Here is a 16,867-nt window from a genome sequence, read left to right as displayed (position 1 = left end):
CAATTTATACAATTGATGTATGTATATGTATGGATTGTGGTAAGAGTTGTTTGAGTCCCTAATAAAATGTAAAAGAAGAAAAGAGAAAAAAATGATTAGGGCAAAGACTGTACAGATGTGCTTTATACAATTGATGTATGTATATGTATGAACTGTGAAAAGAATTGTATCAGCCCCAATAAATTGTTAAAATAAAAAAAAATTAAAAAAAAAAAAAACAAAGCCAAGCTCACTGCCATTGAGTTGATTCCGACCGACAGAGGCCCTTCAAGGGCAGGGTGGAACTGTCCCCGTGGGTTTGGGAGACTGGGTTTCTTGGCGGAAGCAGACAGCCTCATCGTTCCCTGCCTTCTAGAGTTAGAAACATTGAAACATTTTAAACCGGAATGGGCCAACACTGGGTTTCTCAATATCCTTCCTCAGGCATCTTTCCCCATGCTTCCAGTCAGAGCCTCCCAGCCTGGCTGGACTCCAAGGACACTGCCTGGGTCTCCTCCATCAGGGTCCCCATTTGGAGGCCGCTGGAGGTAGACAGCCTCCATAGCACAGAGGAGGAAAGGGGCCCAGAGAGGGACAGCAGTGCTCCTGAGGCCACACAGCAGGAGGAGCAAGATGAGGCAGGGCTTGGACCATCTTAAGACCAAAGCCTGCTGGAGGCCAATGTTCCCGCTCAGAGCAGCCAGTCCACAGAGAGGACCACATGGCCGGCCCCACTATGAGAAACTACATCCCTCACTGATCCATAACACTACGGGGGACAACAGTGGAGACACTGTGGGAATTGTGCCCAATCTGATGCAACCACACCGAGGCAAAACACTAAGGGTGTGGAACAGAACAAGGGGAACAGAGCAACAAAGTCCCCAGGGAACACCAAAAATAGACTTTGGGCCCAGGGCTTGATGCCCCATCAGACTCAACTGGAAAACACTCCTATAGGCCAACAAACAGTCCTTGAACTAACTACAAGTTTTTCTTTCTTGTTTTTTATTTTTTTTTTGTCATTGGCTTGATGGCGTTGTTGTGTTCTCTTTTGTTGCTTGGTTTTTGTCGTTCTTGTTTTTGTGCGTGTTATTATTTCCGCAGGTCTGTCTAAATAAGATAGGCTGGATGAACAATCTGGAGGAGAAAACAACGGGGCTGACAGTTGCAGGGGGACATGGGAGAGGGGGAGGTGAGGGGAAAGGAAGTGGTGTTAATAAACCCAGGGACAAGGGAACAACAAATAATCCAGATTGGTGGTGAGGAGGGTGTATGAGGTCTGGTAGGGCATGATCAAGGGTAATGTGACCGAGAGGAATTACTGAAATCTAAATGAAGGCTGAGCATGATAGTGGGACAAGAGGAAAGTAAAAGGAAATAGAGGAAAGAGCTAGGAGGCAAAGGGCATTTAGAGAGGTCTAAATAAAGGCATGTACATATGTAAATGTATTTATATATGAGGACGTGGAAATAGATCTATGTGCATATATGTACAGGTTTAGTATTAAGGTAGCAGATGGACATTGGGCCTCCACTCAAGTACTCCCTCAATGCAAAAATACTTTGTTCTATTAAACTGGCATTCCATGATGCTCAGCTTCCCAACACAATTGCTGAAGACAAAGCAGGTGCATAAGCAAATGTGGTGAAGAAAGCTGATGGTACCTGGCTATCAAAAAATATAGCGTCTGGGGTCTTAAAGGCAAACAAGCAGTCATCTAGCTCAGAAGTAACAAAGCCCACATGGAAGAAGCACACCAGGCTGTGTGATCACAAGGTGTCAAAGGGATCAGGTATCAGGCATCATCAGAACAAAAAATCATATTGTGAATGAGGGTGAGTGCAGAGTGGAGACCCAAAGCCCATCTGTAGGCAATTGGTCACCCACCCCCTTACAGAAGGGTCTCGGGGAGGAGACGAGCCAGTCAGGGTGCAGGGTAGCAACGATGAAACATACAACTTTCCTCTAGTTCCTAAATGCTTCCTCCCCCAACCCCCTCACACCCACACATACTATCATGATCCAAATTCTACCTTACAAATCTGGCTAGACCAGAGGATGTACACTGGTACAGATAGGAACTGGAAACACAGGGAATCCAGGACAGATGATCCCTTGGGGACCAGTGGTGAGAGTGGTGATATCAGGAGGGTGGAGGGAGGGTGGGGTAGAAAGGGGGAACCGATTACAAGGATCTACATATAACCTCCTCCCTGGGGGATGGACAACAGAAAAGTGGGTGAAGGGAGATTTCGGACAGTGTAAGATATGACAAAATAATAATTTATGAATTATCAAGGGTTCATGAGGGAGGGGGGAGCGGGAAGGGAGGGGAAAAATGAGGAGTTGATGCCAAGGGTTTAGGTGGAAAGTAAATGTTTTGAGAATGATGAGGGCAATGAATGTGTAAGTGTGCTTTACACAATTGATGTATGTATGGCTTGTGATAAGAGTTGTATGAGCCAATAATAATAATGATAAAAACAAAAACCAAAGCCTGTCCTTCCTGCTTCTCTGTATGTGCCCTCCTGACTGTAAGTTCCGGTTAGGAATAAACCAAATGCACTGCCACTGAGTCCATTCTGACAGCAAGTCTGCAGGACAGGGTAGAGCTGGTCCGGCGAGTTTCCGAGACTGCAGCTCATCACAGGAATAGAAAGCCTCATCTTCCTACGCCAGAGCAACCGATGGTTTTGAACTGCTAATTTTGAGGTTAGCAGCCTAATACTGAGCAACAACGCCACCAGGGCCCCTCTTGGCTAGGAATGAGGGGACGTTATTTAAAATGTGAAAGCAGGAATAGAAGGTTTTTAATGCTCTGTTATGATCATTTAAAGTAGCACAGGAAGGAATACATGTAAAATTATATAATTATCAGTGTGAATCTATGACTTATTACGATAACTTAAAAGCCTAGCTGCTGTCAACTCCGTTTCCGCTCTCAGAAGCCCCACGTGTCAGAGCAGAGCTACGCTCATGGGGGTCTGTGCTGGCGGCTTCTCAGGAGGAGACAGTCAGGCCTTTCCTCGGAAGTACCTCTGGTAGGCGTGAACCACTGACCTTTCCCTTAGAAGTTGGGTGGTCGGCCCATTTGTACTACCCAGTGTGGGATGCAAAAAGGGTTTTTCCCCAAGTTGCCTCGCCCAAATATATGCCAAACCTAGGACACTGCTTGCTGTATGTGGTAAATGACTGTACACTTGGAGGTCAATGCAAGAGCACTAGGCTCTACTTGAAGGAAACAATCCACTACCCTTATAAGAAGGGAGTGGGCCCTACTTAGGGTGGGGCAGACTATACAGTCTGATTGCTCTAGATGGCTGATGACCCTTAGGGCAGTAGTTCTCAACCTTCCTAATGCGGAGACCCTTTCATAGAGTTCCTCAGGTTGTGGTGACCCCCCCAACCATAAAATTATTTTTGTTGCTACTTCATCACTGTCATTTTGCTACTGTTATGAATCGGGAACCCCTGTGAAAGGGTAGTTTTGACCCCCAAAGGGGTCACGACCATAGGCTGAGAACCGCTAGCCTACAGGCAAGGTCAAGCCCATTCAAGGATGACCGAGGTTAGGCTGCCATCTTGAGTCTAGGGTCCGCCCACCTTGTCACATGGGTACCCCTAATCCCTCCCCTTCTTATTGCTTGTACACCCCTAGCTCATCCCCTTCCTGTGATGTGTATGCCTATTATACAACCCCTTCCTGTGGCACGTGTGGTTACCTGTAATCTAGGGGGCTTGCACACCCCTAAATATATGTAGGCCTTGGTCAGAAATAAAGAGCAGATGCTCTCTCCTTCCTCTTCCTCCTCTTCCTCGTCCTCCTCCGGCTCTCCACGTGGACCTGGCTGCTGAGATCATGGCTGTCCCGTAAGATGTGCCTGACTCCTTTATTATATTCTCTCTCCTATCTCCTGTGACTTTACTATACTTTTTATATATTATAACCATACAATTGCTCCTTCGAGCCCCGTAATATTGTCAGGGACTGGTTTACCCTGACAACGCAGGAACTCATTTCAACAAAACCAGAAATCTTGGCAAGGCCTAGATCTTGAAAGTTTGGGTTTTAGGTTTTCTATTTAAGTCTTAAATCATTTTGTTCAGAATCTGCACATGCCAATTCCACCATGTCCATGTGACATGTCATGCTTCATGGCACTGGTGACATCCTTTGAGAAGTGTGCTTGTTCTTAACCTCCTTTCCTAGAGGCACTGTTGCCAATTTGAGGATTAAGAGTGAAGGGGTGGAGTCTAGCCCCTCAATCAGGTCATGGGCAATGAGGTCTCTGTGTGGGCGTGGCATCCTGAGGAGTCTGGGAACTTCTGTATTCCTCCTTGGAGGCACACACACTCTCTCCTCACTTCCTGGAGACATTGCAGTTGACAAGACACCTGGAACTACACTAAAGCCTTAGAGCCAGAGAAGCCAATGCTGAGATGAGATGTTTACAATGCCACTGGATGCACAAGACTTCCCACCACCAGACTGTGATCTTCCTGCATTCAGCGTCATTGCATGTGTTTCATGAGTATGAAGAAGACTTTATAGACTGGTATCAGATATGGGCTAATATCAGACTTATGGACTTGATCTGGACTGGGCTGGGATGCTTTCTTAATGTACAATTACTCTTTATATAAAGCTTTCTTATACACATATGCATGCGTGTCTATGAATTTGTTTCTCTAGTCTACCCCAACTAACACAGTCACCATTTCTGAAGTCCCTGCCACCGGCCCTCATGCCAACTACTTCCAGGAGCTGGTAAAGCCCCCTCTGGCCTGACCTGGACGCCCCTGGAGCCCTTCTCCAGGAGGCTAGCCAGCCCTGCCCCCAGCCAACACAGAGAGGGACTCACCTCCATCCACCTGCCATCATGCTCCGTAAAGAGGACACAGAAGGGGTCTGACTTGGAGGTGACGTCCCGGTCCAGCAGGTTCTGGCCACTCACCGACAGCTCCACCTTGCACACGCAGTACTGGGAGCCCACAGGGGCTGCCCCTACTGCTGGGGCACCCCCACCCGGGATGTAGGCCATGGGAGATGGCGGAGGCAGCAGCAATTCCAGGCAGTCTAAGGGGATAAGAGGCAGGGGTCAGAGGGCAGGCGAACCTTGGCTATGCCACCCCACCCTGGGGAGGTGTCACCACTTGGCCCTCAGGTGTGAGTGCCCAGTCTTTGGCTTTCTGAGCCTGTAAATCTCTACAGGAGCAGAAGGCCTCGTATTTCTCACTCAGAGTGACTGGTGGATTCAGACCACTGACCTTGAGCTTAGCAGCCCAACGCGGAACCCAGCACACCACCGGTAGTGCGATGGAATGAAAGGCGCAGGGAGCAACACGTGCCAAGACCCGAAGAAAAGAAAATCCAACAGAAGGCATGAACAAGGAGCCTCTGGTCGATGTTCGAAGTCAATCTGTGAAGCTGTTCTCTTACTACTGAGAGCCTTCACCTGGCCAACAGACCAGCTTGACCCTGTCAGATCAACGGCAAAGCCCAGTGGATGTGGAAGCCCCGGGGAAACCTGGCTTCTGCGGCGGAACCGAGACCTTGGCATCCGTGGCTGGCGTGGGACCTGTCGCTGCATGTTTCCCCGATTGCTTTGGCCACTAGGAAGCTCACAACTGATAATGTATTCAGAACTGGCTGGGTTCACTGTCTCTGTTAATTCTGTGTCCCCAGCCCCAGCCCCGTGACGGGCGTACAGGAAGCCTGAGCACACATTTGTTGAATGAAAGCACGGCGAGGGAGTTCATGAATGAGCAAACTCTCTAAGTGGCTCAGACCCTGCCCTAGTTCTCATCTTGCTCAACACAGAATTTACTCTCTCACTGGGGTACCATGTTCCCAAACTCCGTGCACTGGGACCCTCTGTCTCCTACTCTCAAAGCCGGGGAGAAAAGCCTGGTCACGTGCTTCCCCAACTCAGCCAAGGAAAAGTCTGGAGGTCACAACCGAAAACTCCTGGCTCTTACCCTGCTGAAGACAAGCCTCTGGGGCGGGAAACCTACCTATCGGCACCCAGCCAATCCTGACCCATTTTAAACTAAAACAAACTGACTATCATCATGCCGATGGCTACTGCTCCGTGCTGAGCCCAGAGGGCAGGGTAGAACTGTCCCTAGGAGTTTCCGAGACTGTCACAGGGGAACAGAAATCCCATATCCTCCCATGGAGTGGCTGGTGTTCGAACAGCGGACCCTGCAGCCAACTGCCCAGCACATAACCACGAGGCCACCAGGGCTCCTAGGTTTTCTGAGGCTGTCAATAATTATGGGAGCAGGTAGCCTCATCTTGCTCCCTCAGCACGGCTCCTAGGTTTGAACCACCAACCTCGGTTGGAAGGCACTCACAGTACACAGTCGCCACACCTGTGCATTCGGCGTGCCGGCCACCGGGAAGACGGCCAGGGTGGGCAACTTTCCATCCTGTTGTTAACAGGTGGCCATGCGTGTCAGCTGGCTCCGCAGCCACTGACCATACCACCACCGACCAGGACAGCAGCTGCCGTGGCTGCCTGTGACCACGGCTGGCATCCACGTACCGGAAGCAGTTGTTTTCTTCCTTGTGTGCCCGGCTGTCTTAGGGCATGTGGAGGACCCCATCTCATGGGCTGGAGTAGGGCTTTCGGCCCTGTGCTCCCCAGGTCCTGGGGACAAGGCTCTGGCACCCCATACCTCAGTTAAACTCCTCTGCCCACAGACATCATGGCGCAGCCCTTTAAGGCTCCTGTGGTCAGAAATGCTGTCCACTTGGGCATTTGCCATCACCATCATCATCCACACAGACGGGGGTGAGGGGGGCAGATCCTGCTCCTAAAGGCTGAGCCCACAAATAACAGTCCGGCAGGTGGGAGAGCTGGGCATTCCCTCTGGGAACATGGATCCGAGGGGCACACGGAGTAAGTATTCACCATGTGTTGACCATGCCAGTCCCTGGGCGGGAGAGGCAGGGAACCAACACCTCCCCCATTTTACCGAGGAAGAAACTGAGGTCCACGCCTTGCCACCAGAGGGTTCACTGAAGGTTAAGTTCAAGTCCTGATCTGCAGTACCTGTCACCATGACCTTAATGATGAAGACTCCTGAGTAAATCGCAGCATGGCAGATCAAACAAGCTCAGCTGGGATCACTGGAGTGGAGGGGGTTCCCACTGCATCCTGACGGCATCCTGGTCAGGAGAGGAGAGCTCCCAGAGGGAGGCACAGGCAGAGATGGAGAGATGCTGTCACGGCTGCCTGAAACAGCAGAATCCAGGGAGGGGCTTCTAGAGCCTTTGAGGATGGCCTGGTTGTCTCAAGTCACCCATGTGATGGTGGGTCCAGCAGGCCCTGGAATGGATACACTGGATGCCCACTGGTCCCAGGACGAACTGGGGTTCCTGCTGACCCAGCTGCCGCCTCAGCCTCCAGGGGCCATGTCTGCTCTGCCCAGAAGGAAGTGGGGTGGGGGAGAGATGGCCACCAGCTCCATGGGGCACGCCAGGGGGGCTTTAACCTTTCTTCTTGAGAGATTTTTCCGGGGGTCTTATGCAGAGAAGTGACCAATTGGCACGTTTAACGTTTCTCTGTTTTAATTTGTGATGTGTGCTTGAGAGGACTTCAAAAAGTGCGTGGAAAGTGGAATTGGAAAATCCTGGAATTTCCCCTGCACTTTCTGAAGCCCCGCCTGCCCGGCAGGGACCAAAGCATTTCCTGTCCCACCTTCTTCACAGGTCCAGCTCACTGACACCAACTAATGCTCATCCTGCCAGCCACTCAGCTGCCCCCACCCTTCTCTGCTCCCGAATGCCTTCATCTCTGGTTTGCAGTTCAGAGTGACCCTGGGGACCTCGGTGTCAGCAGGAGGCGCTTGGGAGGCAGGAAGTGCGGAGGGAAGGCTTGGCTCCTCCTTCCTCTGACCCCAACCATAGCCCAGGCTTCTTGCTGGACAAATCAAACGCACCTGCCTCCGTAGTAGGCTATGTCCCCCAGGCTAGCCTGTAGTGGTGCCTGAAAGACCACTGCCCCCCACCCCTCTGGGCAGTGAGCGCATCTGGCTGGTGAGCCTGGACTCAGCGGCTCCCTCCTCCGCTCCCAGAACTCAACGTAATCACACAAGCACAGAGTGTCAGGGCAGCCCTGCAATTTGCCTGCCGCATTGATTCCTCTTGTGTAAGAAGCTGTTCCGATTGGAGGGTCCGGAGAGCTGAACCCACCCTCACAGCCTGCAGCTGGGCTGCTGGGCCAGGCGGGGGAGGTGACCAAATTTTCAGCCCACTGAGCTCACCCTTCCATGGAGAGGCTGCCGTGGAGCTTCAGAGGGAGCTATTTCATGAACCTCAAAGTGGGTGAGGCAGGTACAATCGCCCCCATTTTACAGATGAGGAAACTGAGCACCAGGGAGGGGGAGTCACCTGGCCCAGGTCACACAGGATTCGAACTAGTTCTCCAGGATCTCCAGACAGGGAGACCCACTGGGTATAGCAGGGACCCAGGAAGGCAGTTTGAGAGCCAGTCAGACCAAGGGGAGCCCCAGGCTAAGAGGACAGGGGATGCTGGCAGCCGGGACACTGCCCACTTCAACAGGGAGTCCAAGGGCACTGGCTCCTCTGGGGTCATCCGGTCCATGCCCCTGTATCATCATGGACAGGCGGAGCCCAGCTCAGCCGCCTCCTCAGGTCCCCTCCATCCTCCCTGCTGCCAAGTCAGATGCATTGACCCTCTTCCGGAGGGGGAGCATCTGTGTGTGGCCAGGGTCACGCACACACTTCCTCTGACATGTCCAAACGTGTATAGATACATGCATGCTTGCTCACACGTGCACACAGACCAACAGACACACAGGCATGTGAACGCTTCCGGAGCCACTTCTTCCCATCCCATGGCTACCCCTGTCCTGGCTTTGGTCACGCCCAGGATTTGGTCATGGCAGGAGCCCCCGCCCACTGCTCCACTTAGGCCTGGGAGGGCCAGGGCCCTGACTCTGCAGGCCCTCCTGGAGCCGCTCAAACTGCCCGTGGGCAAAGGGGGCTCACAGAGTCCGACCCCCAGCCCTGGGCGGGTCCCCCATTCCCAACTCACCCTCTGGCTGGAAGGCTCTGCTCACCCGAAACGGGGAACACATGGTGTTCGGAGTTGAGGCACGCTGGGGGAAGAATGAGTCCCTCTGCCAGACCGGCGGCTTCAGGCCGGCTGGACCCTGAGTCCTGACGCAATGGAAAAAGAAACTACAGCTTGGGCCAGGCTGGGCCCCCTCCCCTCCGGCCCCAGTGGGCAGGCGGGCGGGCGGGCAAGGTGTCATTAAAGGAGGGCTGGGCCTGCCACGCGCATCTGGGCATGATGGAAAGGCTCCCTGGCATAGCGCAGCCCCACAGGTAATTTGAGGTTTCAGGCTGGAGGGGAGGGGGCACTGGGAGCCTGGGGCCTGCCTCGCGGGATGCTCTTGACTCCTGGCACACATGGGCACCAGCCTTGTGGAGGTGACTGGGCCCCTAAGGAAGAAGCTAGAAGGTGGGGATACACAACCAACAGTCCCTTTTACAGATGGGTCTACTGAGCCTCAGAGGGCAGGGCCTGTGTGCGGGGGTGGGGGGTGTTCTCATTCATTCACTTAACACACATTCCACCAGCTCCCCTAAACGACACGCTACAGCAAAGAATCAGACACCCAGCACCCAGAGCCCCCCAGACACCCTCACCTCCTCTGACCCAGCCACAGGGGTCTCCTCTGCTCATTGGGCTCCCCAGTCTCCAGCTTCGGGGCTCGCACTCTCCGCTCGGACACACGGGGGTGGGGGGCTTTTCTTCATAGCCCACAGGACGACAGCAATGAAGTTAACTTCACACACGTGTCCATTAGTCTGTTTGTCCCCGTAGAACCTAAGCCCCACGGGGAGGGGGATGCTGACCTCAGGGTCGGATGGATGAGGGGGAAGGATCTCAGACCGGCCTCCCCCCTCCCCCCAGCTCCTGAAACCACTCTGAAGAGCGGCCCCTCACTCCCACGTCATCATCGAGGGACCTCACCCCCAGGTGGTGCTCCGGCTCAGCATCAGGGCCACCTCACTGGGTCTTCCCACCCAGCCCCGGCCAGGCCGTGGACCGGACCCATCACGGTGCTCTGCAGAGAGGAGATCCCAGTGTGCGGAGATACCAGGGAGGCAGGGGGCCCTGAGGGCAGCAGGCTGAGGTGGAGACCAGAGGGGAGGGCAGGGGCTAGGAGGCAAAGGGCATGTCAGAGGTGACCAGGGAGGCAGTAGCCCTCACTCCTGGACCCAGGGGTACGGATGACAGGGGGATGGCCTCTCAGAGCCTCTATGGGGGCATCGTGTGCTGAAAAACCACGTCCAACTTGCTCTTGGGGGATGGAAAGCGAGACCCTCTGCTTCAGATAAATGACAAGACAGAAAGGTCTACAGTCTGCCAGGGCAGCCGGCTTTGAGTCTCCCATTCCTGCTGGGTGCCTTCAAACTAGTGGCCACCTCTCTGGGCCTCCATTTCCCCCTCTGTAAAACGGGGCCCCTGTTGGGTGCTTTTGCTTCATGTCCCGAGGATTACCTGAAGCCGAGCGCTTGCAGTGACACTGTATAGGTTGTAGTGTTGTATTTTTTGACAGTGTATGGTTTTTGCTGTTATTGGTGACACTGCGGCAGGCTGGGCTGGGGGATCAGATGCAAACCTTGGGACACCTGCAAAGCGTATGGTTTATGTAAGGAGGATGGGTTGAGACCAAATGGATGAATCCGCTTGAGACTCCCCTTCTTAGCTGGGGGACAAACACTGGTGCCACAAAGGCCAAGGTGACATCGATGGGAGTGAGAGCAGGGACAATAGGTTCAGGGGTCACAGGATTCACACGCCCTCCCAGGCAGTGTTTCCTGTTGGGAGCTGTGGCTGCCAGGCCTCTTGGGGACCCAAGTCCTCACCCGTCCATGCCTGGGGTGTGTGGGGTGGGGGTAGGGGGTGCTTGAGGTGGCCGGAGGCTGTTCTACCCTGCGCGGTTTGCAGACAGGTAGCCTCAGTCCTGCCGGGTGTGTAGTGTGTGTGTATGTTAGGGACCCATCCAGGCACTCCATCAGAAGCCTGGGCCGGGAGACTTGAGTGGGCAGGGGTTACGTCCTTGGATCCTGAGGTAGTTAATTTATTGTGCCAACCTGGCCGATAAACACATGTGGGGTTAATTGAAGGGCAGAGAGAAATGGCTCCCGGTGAGCCTCGCCTTTCGAGTTCTCGGGTCTCTTGCTCTCTGATGGTCGGACCAGGTGCAGCTACCTGAGCCAGTTCCCTGGTTTAGCTGGCAAGGCTCACTTCCTGCAAGACATCCCCAAAGAGAAGCCACGTGGACCTACCCTGCTGCAGCCCTGGGTGCTGGAGCAGCCGTGTGGAGACCCCTGCCAGCGCTGAGATGCTTACACACTCATTGATTCGGTTTTCTTCCTGCAGTCGGCATCACTGCGTCTGTTTTGTGAGATGGAGGAGGACTTTGTGGATTGGTGTTGGACATATGGGCTAATGTTGGACTTGTGGGCTTGGGCAGCACTGGGTTGGGATGTTTTCTTGATGTGCACTTAACCTTTATGTAAAACTCTCTCTTATACAGGAGTTTCTGTAGATTTGTTTCTCCAAAGTACCCAGACTAACACAGATCCTAACCAGAAGGCAGGAGGTTGAAGCCACCCGAGAAGAACGCAGCCTAGGGGGCCTGTGGGGAGAGTTGTGCTCTGTCCCTGAGAGCCGGGAACGGCTGGACTGCACCTGACACTAGCAATGCTGTCAGCCCATCACCTGTGTTCTAATAAGCTCCTCAGGTTAAGATGATGTGGGCCAGCAGATACCTTTTCGTTAAAGTCACTTTGTATTGTGACTTGGGTGCAGGTTTGCCAAGCAAATCGGCATCCCGTTCAGCGCGGCACACACACTTCGTTTCATGCCGTTGACGGCCCTCAGCTGATCCCATGCCGGTGCTTCCCTCCGGGCCCCCTTCTGGCCATCTACACTGGGCTCTGGGCAAATGCTCCCTAGAGTTCCCCTTACCTGTGTACTTTGGGGCTAGACATTGAGCCAAGAGGTTGGGGTGAGTGTTTCCAGGCCTGGAGAGTGACTCAGGACCAGAGCCCCGGGGTACGCAGGCCTGGGGAGGGATGGGAGAGCCTGCATCCCTATGATGCTTTCAGGCGAGGCTGCTGCGGTTCCGTCCTGGACCACTTGTGCGCACTGAGGCTGTACATCAGTGGCCACACCCAGGGTGGGTCTGGTGGAGCCTGCACTTGGCACAATTAGGCAGATGTCATGCTCAGCCTCTGTGGGAGCCCTACCAGGTTTCCCTATGTGTGGGTCTCTGGACACAAGGCCCGGCCATCACACACTCTGATGCTGTGGCCACAGGGCTTCCAAAGCAGGGAAATGCCACCCCACCTCCCAGATGAAATGCTCCAGAGAGACGAGGGGTGATCTTTAACTGCGCAGACATTCGTGCAGGGCCAGGGAACGGGGTGCTGGGCTGGCCAAGAGAGCCTGCCTGGACCTTGTCAGCTGGTGAGGAGGGGAGCGAGGTTGTGCAGATGGAGAAAGTACCAGAGGCTGTATTGCCGGCCCCAGGGCTGCTGAGCATGACGGGGAGAGGCTGTCTCCAATCATCTCCCACCGAGCAGACTGAGATCGTGAGCCCCTCAACCTCTGGGAGAATCTGCATCTCCAGGCCTCTGGAGGAGACACTGGGTCTCTCTGAATCTGTTGAGTTTTCCTGTCCATCAAATGGCAACAACAACCGGAGGAGCCATCCCAACCTGAGAAATGCCTGACACGGCTCTCAGGACAACATCCAAACTCTTTGATGATGTTTCCCCACAAGATCTCCTAGAACCCCTTCCCCCCCATCGTACTACACATGGCCTTCCATCTGCCTGGGAGCCCTTCTCTGTCTTCATAAGCCAACCACGCGCTCATTCTTTAAAACCAGCTCAGTAAGACCAAATGACATGACCACTGTGCACCCTCCAGGATGGCCAAAGTAAAAACAGCTGACTATGTGTTGACAAGAACTTGGACCAAGGCTCCTGCTTGCCCAGTGGGGGTGCACATCGTGCCTCTCCGATGAGTTCCCGGTGACAGTGGGGTTCCCTGTAAGGTCAGCCGTTCACTCCTTGCTGCTCCCATACAAATGTTGACCTCAGAAGCCCAAGAGCCGTTCTAGACTGGCCCACAGGGTTCGCGGCCCGGGATGGACCAGAGGGCAGTGTTTTGCTTTGGTTGGTGGTGGTGGGGTGTTGGTTTTTCTTTATGGTCACCCGGCAATGAGCAATGCCTAGCAGATCCATGCATTCACCAAAAGATCCATGCATTCACCAAAAGACACACTGAAGAAGATACACAGAAACAAGCTCTGTCACCGCCCCAAACTGGAGACCTCATCTCCCCAGCATCTGTCAGTGGAAAGGGCCATAGAGTCCCGGAGGAGAAGCACCCCACTGGTTCCCTCTGCTGTCCCCTTTTGAGGGCCCTGCTCGGAGAGACCACCTCCCTGGAGGAATGGCTGTGTGGGTCTGAACCACCAACCTTTCCGTTGGCAGACAGGTGCTTCACGGTGGTGCCGCCAGAGCTCCCTGGTGGCTGGAGAAAGGGGTACACGATGGGGGAGCGTCTACGTCACTGTGGGCGTCACACTGGTGCCACACACAGAAGTCGCCGTGGGAGCCGGTAGGCAAGTTGAAGCTGTGCTGCAGGAGGCCCCTGGGCACCCATTTCCTGATCTGAACTCTCCCTCTGTGACAGTCACCAGTCCTACAAGTGGGATGGCTGCTTGTAACACCAACAGCCGAGGGGCGTGGCCTCCTCCAAACCCCTCCTGAGTCCTATGAGTCCTTGATGGGACCACTAGCTAACCCTGCCAGGTGGGAGCCACGGACCTAGGAACTGTCCCCCTGACCTGAACTTGGAGAGGGGACTGCATGGTCCCCTCCGGGGCTCCGGGCTCACCAAGCCAAGGCGAGGGTGCTGGGCAAACGCTGGCTGGCTGAGGGCAAGGGAGAGTGAGAAAGGGGAAGAAAAGGCATCCTGTCAGCTCAGAATCTATGATGCTGGGATTACAGATTCCAGTTAGCCCAGGACCGGGGATTCTGGGCTTCAGCAGCCGCCGCTGTGCTTTGCATCTGGTGGGGGGTGGAGAGGCTCTAGGGTTTGTCTAGTCTTGCCTTCCAGCTGCAGGCCGAGCACCCCAACATGCCCGGTGCTCCTCACCCTCCTGGGTCACCCCTTCCCCATGCCCATCGCCGCGCAGGCTCCTGCTCAGGTCCCCAGAGAGCAGGCTGGCATTCGCATCAAGGTGGGGGTGGTTTCTCGACACAAATCACTTTCCCACCTTAGCTACAGCAGGCTGCCGGGCCATTATGGGATAAATATAGACGCAGACAGTGCAGCGGGAGACTGTGCAGGGTCGGCCTAAGGGCCCTCTCGTCCTGGGCTTCTGCCAGACCACAGCCGGGGTCTGGGGGGCTGCGGGAGGGGGGCGGGAGGGAGCACTTTTCTCTGAATCCCCAAAGACTAGGTGCTGGCCCTTGGGGGGATGGGGTGGGGTGGGGAATCCCTCAGCACTCCAGGATCCCAGCTGACTGACTTGGCCTTACATGGGCCCAACCTGGCCAGCCCAATCACCACAGGGGTGAGTCTTGCCCCTACAGGCAGGCGCCCAAAGCCTCACTGGCTTTGCCTGCAAAGTGGGCTGACAATGGGCTGACAATGCAGGCCGTCCGCAGTCACCAAGGAGATCCACCTATAGGTTGAACCCATGTGCCAGTCGGGTCCAGCAGGGTTCCTGCCCTCCTTCAAAATCTGGCTCAGTTCATAGTGGACGCACGAGACGCACGGAACAAAGCCACTCTCAGGTCCAGGACACAGCCTGCGCCATCGAGATGCGGCGATGACGCTGCTTCCACAGCCGGCCACTGCGTGTACCTCAGCAGCTGGGACGTGGGTGCCCACGCTGCCACAGCGAGCTGCACAAGCTGGATGGCACAGAGAGCTGGCAGGACCACACAGCTGGGCCCGGGTGCCTGCGGCTGTTCAGAGTATCAAGGAAGTCGCCCCGGCCTCACAGGCACATAGACCTTCTGCAGGCCAGGGGCATGGCCGGCCCTCGGGCACAGTGGAGGGATGTGTGCCAGCCAGCGGCGGGGAGGCCTGGGCTGGGTTCGGACTCTGTGCCCCACTGACAAGCTGCCTCCCGGAGCCCCTCCACCCCCACCCCCCCCCCACTGTATTTGTTTGCGCTGTGTTGCTCGGGCAACGTCACTCCCCTACCTCCCTGACTTCTCAGTTACACAGGGACTTGAAGCCCGCGGGGAGCGACGAAGAAGCTGTCAGACAGCCTCCACCTTGCTCCTGACAGGACTTTGGGGCAGGTTCCTTCGTGGGGGGTATGCTGGAGGGTGGTCTGTGGCTCAGGACCTCAGGAGGGTGAACGAGCTAATGGAAGCTGGATGGCAGGGTGACAGTGACCACAAAGCCCAAGTTGTCCCAACCCCATGCCACGTGAAGGCAGCTGTGGGACAGAATGGGGGCCAGCCCTGGGCACTGTTTGTTGGTACCCTCAGCCACTCACTGGGGACTCCCAACTCTCTGTGTGAACTCAAGCAAGCTCCTTCCCAGCTCTGTGCCTCAGTTTCCCTGGCTGTGAAATGAAAGGGGTTGGGGGGACCTGAGGGCCAATCTCTTCCAGCCTTGGGGAGGGGGCTTAGAAATCCACACATACCCCTCTCTCCTGGAGTCTTGCTCCCACCCAGAATCCCTAGGCCGATGGCCTGAGTGCTCTACTCCTCTCTGTGGGTGTCTTCCAGGGGCTGTGCCCCTTTCCCTCATCCCTCCAAAGATGGGGTGCTCACCCCCTGTGTTGGTGATTCCTTCTACAGTGGGCTTCACGCTGGACCCAACTTGGCTGCACTGAAGAGAGCCCAGCGCCCATTCCCACCCAGACAGTGGGGCTGGGCCCTCTGAGCCTCAGTTCCCCACAAAAGCCCACAGCCTAGGGAACAGCCTCCACTCTGGCCTTCTTGGCCCAGGCCGCCAGTGCTGCCCTCCTCTGCACAGAGACAGACTAACAGCCTGGCACGGGCAGAGTGCCAGGCCCCGCCCTGAGGGAGGACATCACTTCATGTATGCCATACCACAAGGGCAGCAGGAGCTCCTGTTTTTGTCACCCGATTGTCCCCATCAGAAAACAGAGGTCTTGGGAGGCCAAGGCACCTACCCAGGGTCCCGGTCAGCCTTGGCACGGATTTAACGAGGGCACGACTTTGAAGAACAGAAGTTCAGCGGAGGAGAGACGACCCTCCTTTCCCAGCCAGGCCAGATTGACAGGGGTGGGGACGGGGCTGCAAGGTGACTCAACCCTTCACAGTCACTCAGGAGGAGAGGGCAGTGGCTTGGGGAGGGTCCCTCCTCATGGGCGACCCCAGGCCTTTCTTGACAGGCTGGCTGGCACTGTCCCTGCAGGGTCTTCTCCCTGTGAGGGCCCGTGTCTGTCCTGTTCTTTCTTAGGGATCTCCCCCCACCCACCGAAGGGATTACGTTTAGGACCTGCCCTACTCCGACACGGTCTAATAGCACAAGAACCCCCAAACCAAACCTACAGCCATCCAGTGGGTTTCACTCGTAACGACCCCCCTTTAGGGCTTCCAAGCCGTCATCCTGCCAGTGAGGAGCCCTGGTAGTGAACTTGTTGGGTGTTAGGCTGCTAACCACAAACTCAGCAGTTCGAATCCACCAGCCACTCCTCGGCTGGAAGATGAGGCTTTCTACTTCCATAGAAAAGCTCCAGCCCCAGAGCCCCACAGGGGCAGCTATAGGGTCACCATGAGTCAGAATGGGCTCGATGGCAGTACGTTTCTGGTTTTTTAAAAAACGTTTT

General features: G+C 55.1%; 1 protein-coding gene across 1 annotated transcript in view; it reads right to left on the bottom strand.

Annotated features, from left to right (window-relative positions):
* CPNE2 (copine 2) overlaps positions 1-16,867 on the bottom strand; it is a 52,153-nt gene that overhangs the window by 31,337 nt on the left and 3,949 nt on the right. The window contains exon 2 of the mRNA XM_075537920.1: positions 4,846-5,060. Coding sequence (XP_075394035.1) covers positions 4,846-5,025 — 180 coding nt within the window. The 5' untranslated portion in view covers positions 5,026-5,060. The remainder of the gene's footprint in view (positions 1-4,845; positions 5,061-16,867) is intronic.

This window comes from Tenrec ecaudatus, chromosome 18, assembly GCF_050624435.1.
Source record: "Tenrec ecaudatus isolate mTenEca1 chromosome 18, mTenEca1.hap1, whole genome shotgun sequence".
Classification (NCBI taxonomy): Eukaryota; Metazoa; Chordata; class Mammalia; order Afrosoricida; family Tenrecidae; genus Tenrec; species Tenrec ecaudatus.
The sequence above is the reverse complement of the archived record's forward strand: the minus strand, read 5'-3'. Positions and strand labels throughout refer to the sequence as shown.